Here is a 25,155-nt window from a genome sequence, read left to right as displayed (position 1 = left end):
TCTGCTACTTTTTATTTTTCAATTTCACCTGAAATTTGAGAAGAAAGCTCTTAAAACCTGAACTAGAATGTCGCAAAGGCTTCGATAATCGCCGAAAATAGTGACATTCTACTCTGTCGGTAAAGGCTGACCGTAACATCTCCTTAAGACTCGGTCTGAGTGTGTAGCAACGCGACTATTGATTCGCTACTTCATTAGAAAGAATTTTTGAGGATGACGTTTCAATTTTGAATGGCTACAATAACTGTAAGATTATTTATGTTCATCCTCTGTATACTGTGATTGTTGTTGTTGTTGTTGTTGTTTATGTTTTCCAATACAGAAAAGACGTTTTGTGTCAAGAGTAAAAATACTTTTCCAGTTTCGATGTGTAAAAAAATTCGATACTCGTTATCCCGAAGAGTTGAGCTGAATTTTATTAAAAATGTATTGCCACTTGAATCAGATGTAGTGAAATAAACGAATTTGTGTCGACTTTACTACTTATGCAGATTTCAGAGAGTATAAACATCGTAAGCTTATGTATAATGCATGTAACAAAGTGTTGAACCAATTTTTATTCAGTGTTTCTGTTTTTATTTTTCCTACTTTTTTTTTCACGCTGACAAAGATCTGTACTCAAAGTTTGAAGAGAAAAAAAAAAAAAAAATGTATCGCGTCTTCAATTTTGATATGTATACAGTGCATGACATATAAATATGCCTATAGATACGTGAAGCTCTTTCGCTGTCTCTCTCTCTCTCTCTCTATCTCTCCCGCGTTTACGCGTGGCTCTTCGCATGCGACCACCCGCCGGGTAAATTCTGTTCTACAGCCGAGTTCGCGTAGCCCTGATTTCCCTAGGGAACCGAACCAGGAGCACGCCACAGAGGCCAACCCGCGTCTTCGGGGGCCGACTGACCTCATCCTCTACATCGACTGGCATCGACGGAGGTCGCAAGCCTCGATCCTTCGCAATTAGGTACCGATTTTATCCAACCTATTTACCTACGTACATGCGTTTGTGTCGTTGTATCGTCAGTTGTGCAGGTACAGATAATTTGACAAGTTGCAGTGCACCATCACGAGTAATTAAATGTAATTGACTGCACGCTGCAACCTAACTTATATATATGTATTATATATAGATACTGACGATTAATATCGAGAAACCTTCAATTCTGTCGCATCTATGAAAAAGATGCATCACAAATTATACAGAAATTTTACTTAAAATATTAATGATTTAACTGATCTTTTTATCATGTGCGATAATTCGCGGATGTATAAATCGGATCGAAAGGAGGTGAAAACGTTTACAAAACTGTAATTGTGAAAGTCTTAGGAAACTGAACACCGGAATATACATCCGTGACATTATTTGATTTCATCGGGACATTTGAGCAATGAGCGCCAAATTTTTCGTATTATTATCAAGTTGACCAATTCACAAGGAGACGATTGGAAGATACTCTCCTTGTCAGTTGCGGCTGAAGGCTAGCTGCCAAAATTCGAAGTCACTTTAAAGTTGTGCTCAAGTGAAAACTTGAGGTAGCCAAAGTGTGACGGACTTACATTCAAGTTGTTATAACCCCGAAACGATTTCGCGTATTAACAATACCCAGCAGAGCCCGAAGGAGTTGGTTAGCCTGTCTAGACCCAAGCAGCCAAAAACCTGGCGCATGCGCACTTGGGTGTGTAGTTTCCTGACGCTGTCATGGTATAATAACTCGTAACTACGACGCAGAACTGTCAATGATCTAAAGAAGGATCAGAACATTCCGGTCTTTTAGGATGAAAATAAAACGATTACCGTGCTTTTTTCAATGTAATGATTTTTAAATAAACTCTAGATTAAGCTTTGTACAATTTTAGAGCCAAGATTTCAAGCGTGTATCAATCGAAAGATCAATAAATCGATCAACAGTCAGTACTGCACGGGAAAATGAAAGAAACCAATTGACAACTATGCGGTCTCGTTTGATTGATTTTATTTATGAGAGGAACCTCTGAACTAAGATATATGACCGTTTCTGTATACAGATTCCAATGCCGACATTTTATCCATTTCACAGTTCGGACACAAGCCCTTTTTTCGGGATGAGGATATCTCCCAAGTATCGATATGCGGCCGTTTCTGAGTACAGATCCCAATACCGACGTCTTACCGACATTTCAGCCGCTTCACAGCTCGGACTCAAACCCTTTTTTCAGGCTTGGGGAATATCTTCACCCTGAAGCGGCTAAAATGTCGGTAAAGCGTCGGTATTGGAACCTGTACGCAGAAACGGCCATATATCACTACTGAATTATGCACGCCTAATGCGATTATTCGACTAATTGGCAATTGCACGCCGGTTTACGATAACCGGTACGCGTGTCACCGCCGGTATAGAACACGGGCATACATATTTACACTAGTTTAAGCTTGCCTCGACCCATCTGAAGGTTCGTGCGTGCGTGCGTACGTGCGTGCGTATGTTACCGGGGGCTTGACGAGGGTCACTCGAAGTCGAGGGCGCGCACGCGGCCGTCGACAATCCGATGATACGACACTGAATTCTATTTGTTCACGCGCTCTACGACCAACGTTCAGGATTACCGGGGAATTATCGAGTTATCCTCACGTCTGACATCAGCAAAGAGAACCATACCGACTTTCTAGTGCGCGGAACGTTAATTCGTTTAATTATTTGTTTCATTTTTCTACATATCACCAAAATGATCGTTTTCACATAATCGACAGCATGCTCACGGTACGAATGCTTACACGTAGGGAAGAAATGATTCCATGGATCAGCAAAGACATTATAAACGGTATAATTTTGCGGTAACAAACAATTTTGTTACCTGAATTAAAATATCGTCAAACAAAAACAAATAAAAAAATTGCAAAATTTAAGTTGGGAACTACTTTTTGACGGGGTTTCTTGACTTAGAAATCTGATATCGATTTTTTCAAACTTTGATTTACTATCAGCGATGCGGAGAATCTCCCGAGAGGAAATTTCGGGCGACTGGTTATTCTGATTTGTTGTTATGTTCCTGAATTTCGAACCATGGTATTATATCGGGTTTTTTTTTTATACAATTTTTCTTCAACAAAACTATACGTCACATTTTTTTTAATATACAAAAAAAGCTCAGCTAATTGGACGAAGATCGTAACAATGACAATATGCAGCGCAATCAGAGCAAAAATAGCACAAAAATTACAATAATCTTCGTTTCGGAAATCGTGAGTGTTAATTCCACGGGTATAAATCGACAACGATCGATAGGTAAAAGCAAATCTTTCCTATCTCGAAATCTTTTTCAATTACTGAAGCAGTTCTGCACCACGAGGCGTTCAGGATTCAGGGTAGGATGGGGGCGTGGGATGCGGGGATAAAACGGGGTTGTTCGCCGTGGGATTCCGATCCTCTCGGGAGTGCGGAGATCCCGCTGATTAGGACGGCTCGAAAAATAAGGGATGGCGACGTTTCTTTAATCCTGCCGACTCACCGAGTGCCAATAAATGCGTCTAGAAAGTGTAGCAAAACTGTGATTTTCATGGTATATCATTTTTTTTTACATCACAAAGAGAGAAGTTTATAGTTGTGGTTGGTGTACAGTCCCAAGCGACTTTCTATTTCTACGCTAACCGCAAAATATTATCATGGGAACGAAATGATAATGAATTTTATAGCTGTAACTACGACATCTAGTTTGTTACTATTTTTCTGGATGACGCTAACTTGTACTATATTTTGTTGCAATCATTGCCATGTTTGTTTAAAAAATTGATGTTGAAGTATTACGAATTATTGAAAAAATGTAGCTAACTAAACAAATAGTCTGAATGCTACAAAAACCAGAAAATTTATTATTGACGGTTATAATCGCACTAAATAGTTACTTGTATCAAATATACTCGTGATCCAAACAATATTTAAATTGTTTATGTAACAATACTCAGCCTACTCAAATTTTCAAGCACGTATAATGACCGAATCTTCTTATGATTATTCATTGAAAATCGTTTTAAACATTTCTTAAGAACCTTGGAATGTAATTGCGGAACTGCAGAACCGAGAGTCACCCTCGACTCGCGCCCCTCGTTTGTACGCACAACTTCCCGTTGGACTCGAAGCTCCGGACCATTGGACACTTGCATTGACAGTCGCGTGCGCAGCATCCGTCAACGTCAGACAATCGACGATCGAATGAACAACCGTTGTACCGAAAAAACGGAAGGACCTGCTGCTGATCCTCGTTTTTTTTATGGATGAATGCCGCGTGACTTGTCTTTGCTGAGTGTAACTCGGTAATGAAAAAAAGAAACTTTTGACCACCAAAGTGAAAGGTTACAGTCATGCACCGATCTCCGTCCAAAATCTGCTACGAAGTGTTTTACAATTTAGGATGGCAAAGCGCGATTTGGGTTATGCATATTTTTCATTTTTTTACCCAAGCTTTTCTAACATTAAGTGTAAATAATAAAAAGTATAGAATGAAGTTTATTTGGAATACTTCTGTACTCGGTAAATATATTGGGAAAATGTAAAAACTCTGTTAACAGAAACAAGTTCCACCCTGAAAATTCTTCGCTTAAAGACTCTGATATTTTGAAATTCCATGGAACAAAGGGGCTGAAGAATCTTGAGAAACTCCCGGCTGTACGGAAGCACGCGGTATAATTCGCGGGCTGATAGTAATTAATTCAGGAGCTATTTTGCCCCGAGATGAGTAAACAGTGTACTAAAAAGCAAACTTTATTCAATTATCAAAGATCGTAAAACTTGCATAATCTACAAATAGCCCTGAACCGCCCTTGCGGGTCTTCGGCTCCCCTCTTCTCGTGAGAGCGTATCATTAATGATAATCAACTGCCGGGTGTATTAATACAGCACCGTATAATATGGGTTTAATGCTACCCTTGTACCCGAATCGGGGTAGACCACCTGTACACAGCTCATCCCCAATCCTCCCTTGCATTGCGTACTTTGCTCTCTTTGGAATATGTTCAGTTCCTTAATTTTTTCTTTCCTTCCTGACGGAAGTTGGTTGGCCGAAAATCAATACGTTTTATTAATTTTATTGCGAGATAGTTGATACACGGTAAGCATTAATTAAATTATTATATTCGTAAGGTAAGAAAATCTCTGAAACCACAAAAATATGAACTGCTGGATTAATCAGCAAATGCTTAGACATCGATGATTTATTTCACAGCTCTTGGGAATTGTTAAAAATCTAGTTGATTCGTTCGATTTCATTTTACGTCGGCTTATTTTATTCAAAAAAATATTTTTCACCAATCGTTAGTCGCTGAAACATCCAGATGTTCAATCTTACAATATTTTATGGATATTGATGACGATGAAAAATTAATGTTTATATTCACTTTGAATACTGAAAAAAATGAATAATCTCCTGGAAGAAATGTACTACATTTTTAACAATTTCGAAGTGAATTCAAATAAAGCATTAATATCTAACAATAAGCTTTTCTCTGTCAATCCATTATTTTTTATTTTTCATACTTTGAAAGAAATCTTCACAGCGTAGAACATAATAATTTGGTAAATGCTCAATGTAGGACTGTCTCGTTTCGTAAAACTAATAAAAAGTACTGACTTTTGGAGAACCATTCTCTTTTACCGTCTTTCAAGTTGTTATCAAACAGTGAGAGGAATCTGAGATGAAGAATTCCTCAATTTCATTTCCTTTTTTTTTTTTTTTTGTCACCATCGTTAGAAAAAAACGCACATTTTTGAATCGGTTGAAGCGTTACTAAAGTTATCATCAAACTCAATGATTGAGATCACTGAGATCTTTGTAGAGCCGTTACAGTGCGATTATCGAAGCATTATAATGACTTTGATTCCTGTACCACGACAATGTGAATTTCCCATTTAATGAGCGAATGGCGATCTCTTGAGAGCTTATTTATAAAATGCTAGGCATAAATCATACACGTCATAGGGGGGCATTAGAATAATTACACGTGAGTACCATCGCATGCTCGCTATCAACCGTCACTCGATCATCACGCACCCATCGTATAATTTCACACGTTATACTTATACTCGCAATATATGATACGATAAGACATGAAGATTACCGTTGATCTGTGCGGCGATGATATTTTTATTATTATTCTCAATATATCTTGTGTATTAGTGAAAATGTATAACAATTGCAAAGTGATTCGAGGAGAAATATTCTCGTTGAATATAAATAGAGAAGTGCCATCGCGGTTAGTTTGTAGGTATGTGGAAAAAAAAAATAAAAAAAACTGGTTACCCTTTATAGTTTGAAGATTTCTATAATCCAATGGCATCGGATTACGTTACTGCAACCTCAAACCACGTCGTTCCTCAGAGACCAATTAGATGGCAATTTGGAACAATGAGTCAAATCGACTTACCCATGGTTGTTAGTGATCTTACTAATTTGAAAGATTTTTTTTAACCTTTAATGATTGGTTATTAATGAAATTGTGTGTATACAACCTTCAGGTTACCTTCACATTATACATATACAAATAGAATAATTTCTTGTGGTATCAATTTAATTTGTCAATGTTTACGATCAGACGAGTTACTTTGACTACTCAAGTACTCGAAAAATATTTATAATTAGTTTTCTCATTTCGGTGGTATGAGCGACTACGATCAAGAAATTTTAGACGCCTGGACGCATGAATTCATAAAGCTAAAAACTTTTTTCTGCGTACAAAATCAACGTTATTTCATGCCATTGGCAAAATTCAAATTATCGCCTTAAAATGCCTATTTTCGTTCATTCTTTCCACCTTTTAATTTTTCGGTAGTGCAACCACTGTTGCTGACGCAAATAACTTTTTTGCCAACGACTTTATTCGGTGACGTGAAGAATTAATTTGCCGAAATAATTGAATAACCCTCGAAGTGTCAGGCCAAGATTCAAACACGAGTGAAATAATCTAACCTAACTCCAGAGGTCAGTGAATAAGTCAGTACTTAGAATCTTTGCGTTAAATTCTAGACAAAAAAATCATCAACCACGAGCAAATCATGGCACGTTTGCTGATGCGCGTACAAAAGTATGAGAATTTGTCTTCAAAGTATGCAATTACGTAAAATGTAAAAAGTTAAGGCGATCAAGGAGAGTTGATTTATCGTGATCGTCGACGAAAGCTGAATGAGGGCGTTGAAGGTAGATGAAAACGCGAAAACTGAACGAAAGACAAAGGCATGCAAAGGCAGAAGCAAAGGCATGGGCAGAAGCAATTTTATCCGATACCATCTGCCCCCGCGAAGGGCTGATTTTAACCTACGAAAGTCAACCACCCACCCCATTCTGCAGCGTCGAGCTATGGCTGCTTCTAATCAGGGGATGCGTGTACCTATTAGAGGTTTAGGGGTTGTGGCACAATGGGTGCGCGAGTGCATGAGTGCGTGGGTGTAGACCATGCCATGCCCCGGGAGAGGGGAACCGACGCGCAACCCACGAAGGGTGACTTTTACTGGAAGCCTGGAGGTCACCGAGCCCGTCACTTGTCACATCCGGTTCCATTCGGCACGGGGACTCGGGGAGACTGCAAACGCGCCAGATCCTCCGCCTGGTGCACGTCTGTTTTTCACGTTTCCTCTTCCTTCTTTGTTCAATTTTCATTCAAGTCAGAACGACGTCACTGGACCGATTGTGAAGTCATTTGGAATCCCAGTTATGGCTGTGGACGGACTCGTCCGTTCATACTTGCATCACCGTGTTGGAATCAGTTGACTGACACTTTTCCATTGACATTGGCACGGTCTCACATTTGATTTTACATTCCCGAATGATCGCGAGATCATTGTGATCTGTTCATTCGTTGACTTCCAAACGTGGAGAACTAGTCAGAGTTCAATTTACAGGAAAAGAGTTTCCGATCATTTTTCATAATCAACCGAATGAGGTACAATTCATTGTGTTTTGCAGTTTGTCACAGAGATGCAGTTTTAACCTTCCGCTTTAAAATTCCCCAAGGTGTTTATGACACCACGATAGCCGTGTATTCCATCGATCGCTAAATCCTTATGGATCTCGAGCCACATCATCGGAGGTGGAGTGATCAGTCCTAATTCCTCACGAGTTCCATCACCGCAGGCCACTGCTCTGGATAATTACAGGATGATCATTACCGCGGTGGGATCGAAGAAGAGCAATGGCCCAAACGACCCCAGATCCAAGTATTTCTTTTTTCCTCTTCTTTCCTCTTTCGTCCCCTTTTCTCGACCCTTGGCTGGCGCGGGTCGTAACTCGTGAGTGTACGTGTGATATCCCGGAGCAACCCACCGACTGCATGTAGGCAGACCAAGTTGGAAGCCATAATACGGAAAAGCAGTCCATATATCCCACTGCAGGCTACGTTAAAGGACGTAATGTTGGCCGCATGAATCACCGGAATTAGGTACCCTACCCGACCATGGGTGCCAGACTATGCGACGACGTGGCAGATGCACGATTTTCGAGATAGCGAAGTGCTCCTCCTCATCCTGGTGCTACACGTACCTACCTACGTATCCTGATGGTAGGTATAATTCGTAGGTGCTTAAGCCGATGCAGACGTAAGCGCTAGAGAGTAATATTTTCGTTGAAATGATACTTGAAGTCAACACTTTCAAGATGCTCTGTTTTCAACACAACAGTTTCACGGTAGGAATCAATGTCTTACGTTTACGGTATCGTGGTGTTCTCTCTTCTTGCCTCAAAAATACATCAGCTGCAAATCATTAAGCACTTCGTTTCCAAGACGGCTGAACTCAAGCTAGCGTGGAACCTGATCAATTGAGAATTCTCTGGAAACTGACGGTTTTTTTTTTCAAAACTATGTGACGTAATTATTATGAAGTAGCTGGTACATTCCGTGTATGGGCGATACACAGTAAAAGTAAAAAGTGGCAGTCGAGCTCGGGTTCGTGTTGATAAAACAGATGGCATATTTCGGTAAACTAAACGGAATTGATCCATTCGAGATGTTGGTGAATTTAGATTGAAATTATGTGAAACTGGGAAAAAAATTTCTAATTCTTTGGAAACGAATTAATTTCATTTTGGGATGTTAAAGTTTGGAATTAATCAAGCCTTTTTGGTAAACTAGAACAGTTCGAGTACCTATTTGATACTTTGAACATTCATCTTGTTGACATTACACACAAACGTCCTCGAAAATGTCGAGGTGAAAACAAAGCCAAACAAAAAATATATCTCGTCTAGTACTTGCCATAGTGCATGTAATAATTCAATAAGTTCATGTAATTATCATTCAAAGTTTTCCTAGACTATTTTTTGACAATTTTAAATCAATTCGCAGCCAAGTTATACATTTATCGACAATCTAACGGGTATTCTTGAATAAATACTTCGCATATAGTCGACGGTCGACTCTGATTACTCGACTTCATTTTTCACCAAATATGAATCTATGTATTGCTTGGACGGTCACACGTCATCGGGAACAGTTGAAATTGTGCTAGGCAAGTCTTCGTGAATTCGCATATTATTCGGAGGGGGGATCTTGAGGTTTAAGGGCTGGAAAAAGCTGGGCGTATTCATACAGCGAGGTAAAGAACCGCCGATCCCCAGAGATCAGAACGTGGATTGCGGTGCCGTATGCAAGCGTGTGTAGCGTCATGCGTGTGCAAACACTTCTTTCGCATACCTAGATCCGCGTATTTGCACAATAAGAACGTCCGCTGTTTACGCAAGCACGGGCAAACCAACGGCGGTATTATTTGATCGCATTATTTCACCGCCTGAATTTAAACACGCCCTGTACTTGTAGTGTTTGCCTACCAAAAACAGAATCCAGCCTCTGATCTCTCCTGATAGAAGTATGAAAGGATGAAATCTTTGAAGGCAAGGCTAGCTTAGGTTGGGTTACACTAAACTTATTCCGCTTCTGTTTGCACAGAAATGATGATGTGCCGCAATCCGCGGAGTATCGTTTTAAATATTCTTCAAATTTTTATGATTTCTCATTGCAGAAAATTATATCCGCTTTAACTCGGATGCACGTTCTATGTTACTTGTCGATTCTATTAATCCTGCAACGGTAACGTCATTTATTTATTTTTTTTGTTTGGACATTTCAGCAAGAGGTGGGGGGTCGAAAAAACGCCCCAATCTTGTAAATTCCATCTCTCAGGTACATCGTATCGTTAAGGGTGCCATAGAGTCTCATATTCTTCGTTTTTTAATAAAGAATCGCGTTGGCGATAAAACATTTTGTGTAAGTTTCAAAAAAGTCGTTCTCGTGCGGCGAGAAATTTTAATTCGCGTAAGGTTTTTTTTTCACAACCCCCCTCCCTCCCTCCACCCTCACCCCACTGCGTTACCAACGTATTTCGTAGCACTTTATGTTGAAATTATTTTGCCGCTGTGATTACGTGGCAAAAGAGTAAAGAGAATTCGCGAACATGCGATGATGTGAAAAAGAACAAAAAAAAAAAATCAGAAATCTCCCTTGCATATTTTTGTATGAAAATTTCGCTGTTTTCTCCTTCGTAGCGATTGCAGATTCGGATAAGCAGGTGATCGATAAAAAATTACGCCTGCGTGTACGTAGTTACGCTGTCATGCCGCTACGCGAAGAACCCGCAAAATAAACTCATTTATTAACCACATTAGGCAGGCGAATACGAGCCTAACCAAACATTGACTATAGTCCAACCAGTTCATTTTGAGGCCCCTGTATATATGCATACATCTGTACGTATGCGTACGAATAATATGTGTAAGGTTGCGATGCGTATGTGTTTGTGTGTGTGTGTGCGTGTGTGTGTGTGTGTAGGAAGTCTGCCCAGCGTTCGCCATCTGGTCGTAACGGGGATAGCTGGGGTTTGGCTTCGCCACTAGCTGCTCGAAGGGTTAGTGAAAGTTGGAATGAAAACAGGGGTGTTTATCGGAGGGGACTAGGGCTATTAGCGATGGGATAAGTTTTTCTATTGTACTGATTTACGCGCATATAGGACGAGGTTTGCTGATCACGACGTTCGTTCTGTACGAATAACCGCGATGAAACGCCACGTTTTACCCGGGCATTGAAATTCTTCGGAGAACCTTTTACCGACAATTACGGCTTATGAATAACGATTTAGGAGATATTGTAATATCGTATGTTATAGTGTGTATTGTAATAGCGTATATGGAAATCGCATACGAATCGAAATTTTAATACCTCATCGTGTAACTGTAATTGGTAGAATTACCTGTAAACAAATAATTAAAGTCCACATTGAACTTGGGGTTGAAATGTTTTCCAGTGTCTCAAAAGTATTGATGAAAGTTTATTTAGTGAAAACAGTTGACGGAAAAAGTCACGATTTTCATTCTCCAAGAAGTCGAGAATGTTGAAAATCGTGTTACTGAACTAATCGGTTCTTCCAAATAATATCAAATAATACTGCGACACTAATATAATAAATTAAAAAAACATTGTGCATATGATATTGAAAGTATTTACGGTTAATAATTACAGGAAATATTTATCCTGCATTCTGGATGAAGCCATCTTTACGCACCTCTAATTACCGTTGATTATTATGACCTGAGTTATGATTTTCTCGGTATTCCATCTCGCATCTCCTTCTTTACCATCGTCGCGCTTCCCTCTAGCGATATTCTACAAATGGGATAGCTGGAAGCCCGACAAATTTCTGTGCCGTTGTGTAAGTAACTTTGTTGGAAAACTAGATGTGATAAATTCATAAATTTCCTTTTTTTGCATGCTTTGGGAAGGTTGTCAAGAAATTGTGTTGATTCGATTTGATATTACGTGTTACGTATTGACGAATAAGGAGTGTCAAGGTTATTACCGACTGAAACTAGAATCTAAAAATTGAACTTTGACAATCCCAGACCATCCGCAATTTAGGTGTTCTATGTTATATGTACTGTTTTTGTAACCTCAAGAGTTAAGAGTCGTGTTTTTCCTTCACTTCAAATGTTACTATCCGTAAGTAGAAAGTAGAAATTTCTTGTCATGGTAAGCCCTTTTCGTAAAAATAATTTGGATGCCAGCATGCTTTTTCTTTGATTTGTGGTGAAAAATACCACAATGAGAGAAATTTTTAGTTCCGGCTACCGCTCAGTCCTCAACTATTTTCATTTTTTACCACAATCGAAAAATATAGTTCTAGGTAGAAAATAAAAACTAGTTTTGTAGCTGTTACCAGAAAGTCTTGTATCCGTTACTATTCTAGCTCATTACGATCACTGTTACTATATTTTCTTGCAACTGTTGCGAAAATTTAACGCTTGTGCAACAATAAATTGACGTTAAAGCCTTATTTAACTAAAAGAGCCTCTTACGAAAAGTAACACGTTTCAAATTTCTTACAAAAACTAACATGTTGTGGTTTTTACCGCAAAAACTAGCACGTTTCGATGTTCACCGTGAAAGCTAACATGTTTTATTACAAATTAGTAAGAGTGTAATATTGCTGTATATAAAAATCCAAAAATACTGATTTAGTCATCTCCAATATGATAGAATAGTTGTTACAGTTTCGTAGAAATATTACGCACAGTTTAGGTAAGGGCTGCTTGATATAAATATAATAAGACCAATTGATATTAATATTTATAAAAAATCCGGAACAAATTTAAAAATTCTGTAAAGAACGTATAAAAAAGCATTTATTTCTTTAAGATCTGCATCGACAACACAATTTCGAGGATATCTGTAAATTTATTTTGACGCGAAAAAACGCACTTCTGCATCTGCATATTGACTTTCATTTCGACCACCGCACACCGCACAAATCTTCAGAAAATCCGTATCGCACTAATCGAGACGTGATAGTTTTCGTAGCTATAACTGAAACGGGCTAGTTTTCGTGATTAAAGCGAAAACATGCAACATTTTTTAAGAGGCATCGAAATACTCGAACTGATTATAAACGCAAATACGTCAATTTTGGAGAAAATATTTCGAAAACAGCTAAAGAATGACATTAAAAATTTCCTTTCTACATTCTGCGTGTTATTCGTCTCGAAATAAGTACGAAAAATGTAAACCTCGTCCGATAAAAGTAGCAAAATTTCATCGTTTTAGTAATCACCCAATTTGACTAAACGCAACGCGTTTAAGTATCCCAAATCCACGTTATACTAGCTCAAAACACAGATCATTCTAAATTCAGAGAGTTCATTCAGAAGTTCGACACATTTTAATTAATTTTAACAAATGAACAAGCAAAAACGTGTCAGTGTCGCCCCGACGATTCCCACTCCACAAAACGACCTCCATCAACGCGTCCAATCCTCGACTACAAATTCATTTTGCAATGTCGTGCACCGTTGGAAGTGCAGGAGGACAGTCTTCACTCCTCATCGACGGGTGACGCGTGTCGTTCCAGCGCCTCGTGCCCGACAGGATGTCACGGTTTTGTCGCACTTAGCGCCTCTGAATAGAAATGGAGCCTCGTTCCCGTGCACCGGCACTGCCCACCACTGATACAGTAAAAGGAAAGGCGTTACTTGAACAGGATCAGGGTAGAAGTGCGGCGAAAACAGAACGCCTTGTAGCCGTAGTTCATGGGAAACAACTTTTCAACTCTTCACCGTTGTGTTGATGGGATTGTTTTTTTTTTTTGTTTTTTTTTTCAACAGGAGTAGATTACTGATGTTTGGAGAATGAGAGAGAACAAGGTTCCTCTCGACCTGTTGAGAGAGGACCTGATCCGTGACAAGGGTCATGGCCGTTGGCCGATTTCCATTGTGGGGAAAATGGCGGGCCCCAATTTTATAACCATTCGCGCGAGACGCATTTACGCGAGCCCCGCAGTTTTCCAGCTCTTTATGCGGGAGTGCCCGTGACACAATGGGAACGCTCCCAATGAACTGGTTTTCATTCGGACTTCCATACATTTCTGCGCTCTATGGTCTCCGGGATCGCTGTCACTTATATATTACACCACGTCACGCATCGACTAACGCTTCTATGGAAAATCTATGACCCAGTTCCCATGCGGTACTTACGCGCTTAATCACCCGCTCAGCTCTGTTTACACGCATCCTGTTCACCGCCTTTTCAAATTTTAGGAAAGTCATGTACACCCACTGGCTCGTTCAAACGTTCATTCTCGCACTCTCGTTTCAAGTAACTGCGAGCTTTTCGCTGGCACACTGAACAGCGAGTGATAACTTTTTGATGCCGGTATTTCGTTCTTCTGTATTTATACTCGGAATACCGTATTTCCACGAGGTGTAAACGTTTTAGCCCACACACCTAGCTCAAGTACTCCAAGACCTCAAAGAACTTTGTGAGTTGTATAAAGAGACTCTGAAAAACTTTAAACAGCTTCACCGTACTCCGAAAGACTTTGAATAATCTCACGTTACTTCATGTTGGTACATGGATCCAATGTTATATGAACCAGGAACTAGTTGTTGAGAAACGGCGAATCATTTCGAATGACTTCAAATGTCAAAGTGACCTGAGACCAATTTTAAAGTGCAGGTTAACGGTGTCGATATTTCATATTTGTCACTCCCAGTTACATCAATGTCACTATGTTAGAAATCACATGCATAGACCTTGCATCTAATGTCTGCTCTGAAATAAGGAATCATCGTAAGTTAACCTAAAGATAATCAACGTCGTTTGCAGACACTAATTGGAAGCATTTCTATAATAAAAGAAATCTGTTGAGATAATAACAACGCAACATTGCATTGGTCCGGAGTTGATATCGATTTGATGTATAAGGATTCCTCAAACTCACTTGGGTTCCCATGAAGTAGTTTTAAGTTTTTGAGACTGTAGCGGTGAAAAAGTAGCTCATTCGTAATTCAAAAGTAAAAAACAAAGGGCAGAAATTACTGTGCGAACACTGTAGTCGAGTTTTTGGATGATTGCAGAAAGTACACTTGGCATAACTTCAGCTTAGCTTTAGCACACCATACACAAAGAAAAAATACCTCTGGCGAGAAGGTATATATATAACAATGCACACCTGAGTTGAAAATTGACTGTAAAAGCGTGTAGCGTTTGATATCGATAAAGTAAAACGGCTTTCGCGGGATCCATTTTAAAAATTACCGGACGCGATTGTTCGGTAATAGCCGAAGAATCGATAAACCCCGAGGCTACGCAGCACCAACCGCCGTAAACACCTCGGCTCCATTAGGATAATGAACCGATCGGTTCCCCGTTTCGCCGATGGCGTCTGTGTCTTCGTTCCTGTTGCCGTTCGAGAAGGACGAAGTTGATCAGGCGAGATCGATCGGTTCGCAGGATGCGTTGGAGAGGCGGCAATCTGCGGGGACTGCGAAGATTGAAAACAGCACCGAAAGCAGCTGAGCCTCTGTACCTTGGTACAAAACGCTCTTTCATGTTCGGCTTCCCGGCGGACAATACTCGCGCTCTTGGGGCACACACACCCTCGTCAAAGGCAGTGCGGACTCCAGGCATAGGAGACGCACCATGCACACGACCCATGTGGTGCCAGGAGGAGCGAGCACCAGTTGTTGGGCCACACTCTGGGGCCACGTGTCAGCCACGCGAGCCACGTGGGCCACGTGTATCCTCTGACGAACGAATTGTTCATTCCCTGGATGAGGAAGGCCCCGAGGAAGACGTGACAAACTACCTACACCCTCGATCATCGGCCACGTTGTAAATTATTCGAATCTTTAAGGGTTCGAGAATCGGGATTTGAAACAGGTTACACGGAGGGAAAGGATTATTTTGGTCAAGTGATGTTCGTTTGAGTAAATTTAATTCTATGGTCAAATGCGTTGAACATAATACTTGAGTAATTCAACGATATTCTTTTGTTGGACGAAATAGTTTTTGATATAGACCGAATTAAGCCTTTAGCTGCATTCGTCCTGGACCACTTTCAGTGCGCTGTGAGCGCATTTATCTATAGGTGCACATATGTTGATACGCGTAAGCGTTCGAGTCGAACGCACCCTTAGAATGATCGTGTTGGCTATCAATTTATTCAAGATAACACGGCGTAAATTCCTGGCAATAATGTGAATTTTTTATGAAGAAAATGTGTGATTGGAAGGACTAATAGTTTTTATTGAACGCACCGTAATCGTTTTGTTTCAATAATATGAAATTTTTGTATCAAAACAAATTGAGCTTGTTTTAATTCATATTCTGTTGAGTCAAGAGATCAATGGTTTAAACAGGTAATGAACTTTGTTGACATAAAAATTTTTAACATTTACTGAACATTGGACTTATTTATGTGCACAAAATGTATTCTTCGAACGATATCATTAATAATTTTCTGTTGATTTAAAATTATGTGGTATTTACCCGATATTTAACGGGCTACACCCGAAAATTTATTGATGCATATCTAAAGTATAAATTGAACTTGTGTCACTACGGTTTGTTTATATTCCGCCAACATCAATTTCAATGATTCGAAACTTGGTAATATGATTTCTTCGTGTGTAATAGGCCTGATGACAAATTTATCTTACGGTATCGGTATCTAACTTCATAGACGACACCCCGGTTTTATAAATATCTCTGAAGCTATTTCTGTGGCGAGAGAGTTCACCACCTAGTGGCCGTTTATAGTACTATTATACCGACATTTACGATGAATATATTCTGAAGGTCCAAAAAATGCATTATTTTTTTTTCCAAAATTTATATTTTGGAGTGAAATCTGAAACTTTTGGGGTAGGATAAAAATGTCGAAAATAGTGTTTCTTGAAAGTACTTGAGGACTACCTGAAATGAATTTCATATTTAGAAACATCAGATTTTTTTTACGCAAATACACATTGAATTACTTTTGATCCGACGACAGCAAGACCTAATAATTCGAAGATAAAAGTTGTATTGAATTGAAAAACGTGTTGAAATTAATCGACGTGTTTCTCCTAAACGGTAAGGCCTGAAGGTCTGAAAATTACAGCATTTTCGAATCTTGCTCTACACTACTGTGTATACAAATTGCATGAAGATAAAAATTATGACCCTGAAAAGTTGGATGATAGTTGATGGATCAGCCCATATACGCAAAGTACTTCATTGTACGAATTAAAATGTAAACAAAATTATTTTTCAACTCTGAAATTTTTGTTCAGCTAGGGCAGCAATTTTTCTTCAATATTTTCATCATTCGATCTTCATCAGACGAACTATTGCAGTTTTAGTTATTATAAATTTTGTATCACCTGTTTGTGCATACTGTTAGATATAGAAGCCTGTATTAAGTTTTTCATTTTCCCTGTTCCATAGCTTTGGATATTGTTGAAATTTATCCCAACAGTGAAATTTTTTTGAACCTTACAAAATGAATCTCACTTCTATAAGTATCGAGTAATATCATAGTTTCAATCAAACGGACAATGAGACGTAATGTTTTGCTCTGTAAAAATGCACATTTTTTTTGAAAAACCATCTTGATACAGGTAGTTGTAAGTATCATCGATTCGCGAATATGAAATTTTCAAAAGATTCGTTTATTAAGAATTCTAATATCATGTAATCGTTTACAAGAACATCGGATTGAAAAGGGCGTCATTTTACAAACGAGTGTATTCAAAAAAGGCCCGCATCTCTCGAGCGAGGTAAAAATAGGCCCTTGTGAAAACGAGTCTCTAACGGGGACTCTGAATGTGTGTAAAAGAGGATGAGGAGGGCCATTAGCTGTTTGAGCGTAGTCCGCTGGAGTACCTAATACGCTTTGACAAACAACTTGAAAGTAACTTTTGCCCGGTTGTCAGAGAGAGGTGCAATGCCGGGACAATCGCTTTGATTGTATAAATCCCGTCAGAGTGGTTCGTCGACAGCAGAAAGAGAGAGAGAGAAAGAGAGCGAAAGAGAGAGAGAGAGAGAAAGAGAGAGAGAGAGATGCCTGTATAGTTGTTGCACAGGGCTCAACTTGGACGGCATATGGGTTGCTGCTACCGGAACATATAATGCACCACCTCGACTTACACTTTGAGGACCTCTCAACGCCCTGAATAGACCCAGAGCACATCAATGACCCCTATGATCTAGTCATGGATACGCCGTTTGAACAACTCCGCTATCACATGTTCCCTGCTTCTCGTTTTGGACAAGGCCTTGCTTCTGTCGCTGGATTAACCAGTTCGCCATAAACACTTTCGACTAGCGCACCGTGAACCTATTGTATGTTGGTATGAATCCGTTCTGATCTTTAAAAGGGAATGATCACCTTTTCACGTTATCATTTTTGAGTTATAAAATTTGAGTAGTGTAGCGGGTAGTGTAATCAAAAGATTGAGAAGGATTATACTGTTGATGCATACTAACTTTGTCTTCGTTTTAAGTTTTGAAATTTTGAAAAAGTGTATGTAATTGTTTAACGTTGCGCTCATTATAATTGGAAAGTTTTTCAAGAGTACGTTTCATACGATAATTTTAAAACTGGTACCATTTTGATTGAATTTAGGGCACATTTTATTCTAATACGTATGTTTTGTAAGACCCAAACTTTGTGAATTTTTGAAATTAAAGTCGTTCGACAACATTCGGTAACATTACAAAAAATTTTACGGAAAAAAGGAAGCGGTAGAATTTTTAGTTTTAATGACAACTACTAGGGTGCAGTTGGGTAAAATATTTATGGTTTCTCGTTTCCAATAATTGACAGAGGCGATATAATGACGTGAAAGTTTCAGGCTAATCGGGAATTCTGTTACCTGCTGAAGTTATCGTAACTAGTAACTAATATGGACTGTTATTTAAATTTCGAAGCTTAAGCTAAATGTAAAATTAGCATCTTTAAACCATTTCATCGCTGGTTGTTTGCGAACCTTCCCGTATCAATAGTAGCCATCAAAATATAACTTAAAAATCAAGCATGAAGGGTGACCACCCCTTCTAAAATCGTACTAACAGTACGATTTTGGCATTGAAAAACTCAAGATTGAGTGATCGAAAAATAAAATATACTCCGGGTCTTTCATTCTGGCTGTTCGAGGTATTCAGTGAAGAAGTCAGAAGGTGTTCGGCCATATGCCGGTAAGTTTATTACGTCAAGGTTTAACCGCCACTTAAACGTCCCAGATCAGGTTGCAAGGGGCGAATGAATCGGCTCAATTCCAAGCCGCGCAGCTACAGGGGTTGCGCAAAATCGACTCGGGGTAAATTGTCTCAGCCACGATACGACGGAGCCCGCAAAATAGTATATTGTGTACCAAGGGCGTAAAGCGGGCTTTTTTAAACCGAATACTGCGACCTCGCAAAGCTAAAAAGCCCACTTAGCCCTTTTTGTTCACAATTTTAATCACATTATAGGTGCATAAGCATATCTTATCAATAGTTGATATTGATAATTTTCTTGAAAATATTGAAAAATATTTTAGCGAGTGTTTTAAATGTTTTTTTTTTTTTTTATTTATCCTCCGTAGCCGGTCTAAAACGGTTGCTTGATCCCGCTTGATGGGTAAAAAAACGTGAAAATCGTGCACTGCGACCACATTTCTTTTCGCGACTGACTCCTCGATTCTGTCGATAACACAGGTATCTTCTAACCCAATGCGAGCGATCTTACGCTCTTCTGCGTCGAGTTTTTTATGCCCAATACACTGGGACACGTAAGTCGCGTCTGTGGCGAATCGTATTACCTGCTTACTCGTAATAGCGCTGTAGGTGCCAGAGGTCGAAGTTGAGTTAGGTGAAAAGTTTTACGATCGCGCAGCTCGTAGCCGCGCATACTATGAGGATTGGATAACCTCTTGAGGAGGATAAAGTGCGCCGAAGACGAGAGCCGATCGACGGGCTGCTGTTCCGAGGTGCAACTCCACGCCTGCATTCATCGCTCGTGATTTTCTTCGCTCTATAAATACGCTACACTTTCTGCATTCAAAATCCACAAAGCACCAACGAAAACGATCTTTAAAGGTCAAAAATCCTCTCGGGGATCTTAGTGACCGACGAAGTGCCAATGTTATAGGAAAAGTAGAACGAAAAAAAAAAAAAAACTTAAAGAAGAAAAAGTAAAAGCACCATTTTAAAAATTCACCCTCAATAACGCATTGAAACAATGAAATAAATGAAAAATAAAATAAAACTCACTTTGCTCCTTGACCAGACAACAATGGCTTTTGGTAGTTTCGGATCGTTTATTCTCTAAAACAAAAGGAAAATATCGAAATTAAAATAAATAAAAGAAAATTCTGAATCGGACCGAAATGTGGTTTTAAGGTGGATGAAAATGTGTGGGTAAATGATGAACAGAATTAATAAACTTTTAACAACTTCTTTCAATTGTCAACTAATTTATGACGCGATACGTTCGAGTCGGTCATTATATTTCGTCTCAAGGTCGGATTTTTACCGTGTAACCTAAATCTACATGTTAAGTGATTTGCTTTTTGGGGGTTCAAACTTGTAAGCGACCTGACTGAATTGTTTTGTTAGTACTGGGAAATGGTGAGCCGAATTTCAATTTTACCAATCCATCTGCCGTTGAACAACTGCTTCTGAATATTCTGAAATGCTGCGTAAATGTACTGTGTAATTTATCAAGTGAGCGTGAACTGAATGCGGGAAACGATAGATATTGAAATAAACTGTTTCTGAAGTTTATATTTTAGATTGAAAAGAAGCTTGTCTTATTCTCTCAAATCCCAACATGTCAAATAACATAAATCATGAGCTTTAGTCATCGAAAAATAGCGACGAAAAAAAAAATAAATAAATAAATAAAAGAACAATGATTTGTAAATGACGAATCGCATATTTCAGATAAAAATTAGCAGATAAAATTTTCAAATCTTGAATCAAGCCTTTTCGAGTCATTGTTTACCTTTAAGAAGTAAAGATTTTCTTCGTGACTTGACTCTCTGCGTAAAGGAAACGACGTCAAGTTCGGTTTAGTTTACACGCACGTGCGATTAACGTTTCCGAGTGTAACCGCTGATAAGATTACTGGTTTAGTTCCAGTTTCACACGATTTCAATTGAAAGAAATGTTGATCATAAACAACTAGCAGAATTCATGAACTCGTTGGTAAATTTTGTGTAAAACTTTCCATCTTTTTTCTTTCAATTTGCGCGTAAAACGTTATACACGAAAAAAATTCAACGAAATTTTTGGACTCGACGTCACCGCTATATTTGCATATTGCGCGAATTGCATTTTTGTCGATAAGATATATTGCGCTTTTATAAGCACTGCTCGGCTTTGCTTCGCTTTGACCTTCTCTGCGGCAAATCAGAAAAATTTACCACACGAGCTTTTTCACTGCCGTCGTTAAACTTTAGCAGCTCCAGAATCTTATCTTCCAGCTACAAGATTCTGTTTACAAACACAGAGTGAAAAGTTCAGGCGAATGGTCAAGGTCTCGGTGGCGAACCGTGAACTGATTAAATCCGACGAAATGTTCGGTTTTTGATTCGCGAATAAAATATTCCGTAAATTTTTATATTCGAAAAACATAAAAACCACAGAGAGAAAGTAGGTTTGATTGAAATTTACTTAGATAATTCTCTCACGCGATATAATTATCGTCATCGGTGAAAATTTCTCGTATTTCAACGGTTTCGTCGATGGTGCAAAAAAATTATTTTGAGGTACTGTAAAAAATTGATACCAGGGTGAGACAATTTCTAAGAATAAAGGTCGTAGTCGGAGTGGCCAAACGATGATATCTATGATTTTTCGCCACATCAAGTCGGCTGAATGACAGACTGACTCGATTGCCAGTTCGCTTGGGTTTCACAGTTCAACAATTTATAATTGCCGAATATAAGTCTTGGTTATCTCCCGCCCACGGAACGATACGGGAGTAATCAGAAATTTATTGGATTTTTTCAGCACAGATAAACAGAATTTATACTTCTTAAAGTAATTCCCCATCGACGATTATCAGAAATTTAAAAATCTTGCATCATTAAATTTTATATTCCGTTACGTTTTTAAATTCAGTATTTAGAGAATTGAAATACAACAAATCTATGAAACTTACGGGAAAATTGCCATATTCAAAATTATCATTTTACCGTCAGTGATTTTTTACACAGCATTCTTCCACAATAATTGAACTTCTCGAATGTACCAACGATTTTTTTGGAATTTAACGATTAATCTCATTTGATTGGCTAGAAAAAAAAAGATAAAAAGAAACGTAGTTGTCAATATATACGTTTAACAGCTCTTCGAGGTATTGAAATTACGTTAGTGTTTGTTGTCTGTCCTTTAAAAACCAATGAGTAATAATAAATCGAATAGTAGCAAGGTCAGTTAGCCGGCTAATAATTTTTTTTTTTTCGTCGTATCTTGAAATAACGAGATTATAAGGTGATTAAATTTTTTTACGAATAACGTGTTTTTGGAACCTCTAAGGATTAAAAAGAATTCGAAACCCTGAAACGTTCATTCAACGATGATTATACAAAGATTTAACGTTATTCACGACTCAGCCAGAATAATTACGATTATTATTAATTAACACGTGACTAATTTAGAAATGAACCACTCCACAATAAATGCACCAAGATCGTAGAATGGAAGAAAGTTTCTAAAAACTAGGCAAAAGTTCACATGCCACATCGGTTATAGAGCGACGTACCTCTGTTCTCCGAAAAATTTCTACTTTGCCATGATGTTATTCTCATTGTTCAAACGCAGTTTAGTTCCCATCAAGGAGTCCTTAATCCCTGATTTTCGTCGACGAGGGGCTTTGCCTCCGGGGGCAGCGTACGCGCAACAGAAACACAGCCGATTAGATGCGTTCGGAAAGTACCCGGAGGCGGTGTGCACGTGTCCAGGTTGACGGGGCGCAAGTCGAGTGTGGGCACGAGTGCCAGTTCGACGGTCTAGATCCACGTCAAAATGCATACTCCGATACTCCGCCCCTGGCGAACCGAGTTTTCCCACGTCGAGAGCCGGGGAACCACTTGGAACCTTCGTAATATAGACGCTCTCCGACACCGCAAACCTCCGAACGAACATGTACACAATGGTAGATACTGAGTTGTCCTGGTCCTGTACCCACATCACTTCGGTGTTGCCCTTTCAGATTACCTTCCCTAATACGGATGTCACCTTACCGCGCATTCGGTAGTCGGACAATCGGATCAGTAAACTGTTTCGGCTTTAAAAGTCTGTCAGGCATTTAGTTTCAGTAGATAGAAATTGACGAAATAGAAAAATGAAAGAACGAATCGTTGCTTCAAAGTCACTTGGTTTGAGACAGTTTTGCTTGGACAGACCATCGGATGGATATTTGATTAGTCCAGTTACGAGTACATGTACCTATTTCGTTGTTGGAAAGATTTAAGGTTGAAACAATTTCGAAGAAGTTGATATACACTTTTTCATGTCTTCAAGATGGTTTACCGTAAGCTACTTCATGATATCGAGTTTCGAACACGTATAAGCTCACAAAAATCATTCGGTCCAGTCCAAAATAGTATTCGGTTATATCGCGTCACCTTTCAGTTTTCCTTTCGATTCATATTCCATGTATGCCCGAATTCACCTCAAAAAGACAGCGATGACCGTGGACTTTAACGGAGGTTTCCATACCGTGAAAAAAAGAGTTTCGGACAAATATGAAAAATTCTCACGTGTATCCGATGCGTCGCATCCAGAAGAACATTCGTTAAAACAGTCTCGTCGATCATGTCTCAAGCTCTATCTGTCACGGCAGAGTGCAAACGGACGGTGGGGTTCAGGGGCTCTAGAAATGTGGTGTTATAAAAAATGCCAAGCTCCCACGAAAAAGGAAGCACGGAGAAAAAAGAACAGGCTGAATGGAAACAAACTCTCATATGACCAACGTGCCAGCCGACCAGGCCACGCTGCTTCTACATGGTAACTCGATCCACCACGGCGCGTGCCGCTGTGGCCACTGGGGTTTCCGCCCCTGAACCCGCAAGGGCCTTCCCCGTTTATGCAGTTAGTGCAACTACTATGTATACGTGTTATGCTCCACCGGCGGTACCATGGGGTTCTTTATGCAAGGGCGTTTTGCTACTGTTTTCAAAACATTATACATGTACGGACATATTTAGTTCCCGCCCCGGTTTCTCATGACAAGGGATATGCGAGTCTGGCTCGGTGATACAATTCAATTAATCTACATCAGCTAAAGATCCGAATCCGATCGAGAACAGAGATCTCCGGACAACCTTTAATGACTGACATTACGCTCGTCCTATCGCGTAGATCATGATTGTGAATTCTATAAACGAACGTTTCGAAACCAAAGGTTGTCTATAATACTTTCGAATATTTCTCTATTTGCAATTGTATAAAGCGTATATCCTAGAACTAAATTGCGCTGTACGTGCATATGAGTAACGCGTTTTGATATTAATTTAATTCCCTTAAGGTACAATGGATGATTGGGAGTCTATGTTGATCTTTTCCTCAGAGTACCAGGTGGAAAGAACAGGGATTACACTCGGCTTGGTGAAAGCTTTCTTGGCGAATCACCCATTTTTTGGATAAACATGATCGGTTCATGTAACCGGAAAACTTGACTTAACCAAACTCGTCTCGAGACGAGAAAACTTTACTCGAAAATTGATGGACCAAGAAAACACTTCGTCCAACGATGGTGATTTCAATAGACTTCAATTTCAATTGGGTTTACCGAGTTTGTATTCAAAAGCTAAGGAGTTATTATGTTGCATCGGATGATTTTCAAGTGACATCTAAAACTACGGGACGGTTCAAAATGTAACATTTCTGGTAACATTCGATGTAAAATTTATTCTACAACTAGGTTCGTGAATCATTTCGTAAAATTAACCATTCGATTTTTTTCCGTGTGAACCGGCTAGTTGTTAAATTTCTCATTTTGACACAGTAATGGGATATTCATTGAAAACTACTTGAATTGTAAAAAAAAACAATACCTGATGCAATATTTACTTATCATATTCAATATCTTCATTTGACTATTATTTCTCCTTCGAGTAGTATCGCGAACCATAATTGAGCTAACGTCGAATTTGGATTCAACAAGTCAAGCACTCAGAGAAATCAAAGGTGATTAAAGTTGCAGAAGCCTCTCGGACGGCAAAATATAGACTAGAAAAAAATGTAAGTCAGCTCATGATCGTCGTCAGTTAGTCTGTCCGCGTGTTCTTTTTCCTCAATATAATATTTGCGCAAAGTTTATCCGATGGAGCTGCAAGGCTTCTCAAGAAGGGTGAAGTGATATATTTCTAGCCGCAACTGCACAACTGATTCTCCATCGAGTC

The 25,155-nt window shown here is 39.2% G+C and overlaps 1 protein-coding gene across 3 annotated transcripts in view; it reads right to left on the bottom strand.

The window, feature by feature from the left end:
• LOC107228230 (LIM/homeobox protein Lhx4) overlaps positions 1-25,155 on the bottom strand; it is a 132,731-nt gene that overhangs the window by 50,601 nt on the left and 56,975 nt on the right. For all 3 annotated transcript variants that reach the window (XM_046731027.1, XM_046731025.1, XM_046731026.1), the window contains one exon: positions 20,015-20,068. In XM_046731027.1, coding sequence (XP_046586983.1) covers positions 20,015-20,068 — 54 coding nt within the window. The remainder of the gene's footprint in view (positions 1-20,014; positions 20,069-25,155) is intronic.

The sequence above is a fragment of the Neodiprion lecontei genome, chromosome 2 (assembly GCF_021901455.1).
Source record: "Neodiprion lecontei isolate iyNeoLeco1 chromosome 2, iyNeoLeco1.1, whole genome shotgun sequence".
NCBI lineage: Eukaryota > Metazoa > Arthropoda > Insecta > Hymenoptera > Diprionidae > Neodiprion > Neodiprion lecontei.
Note: the sequence above shows the minus strand (reverse complement) of the source record. Positions and strands in the feature narration are given on the sequence as shown.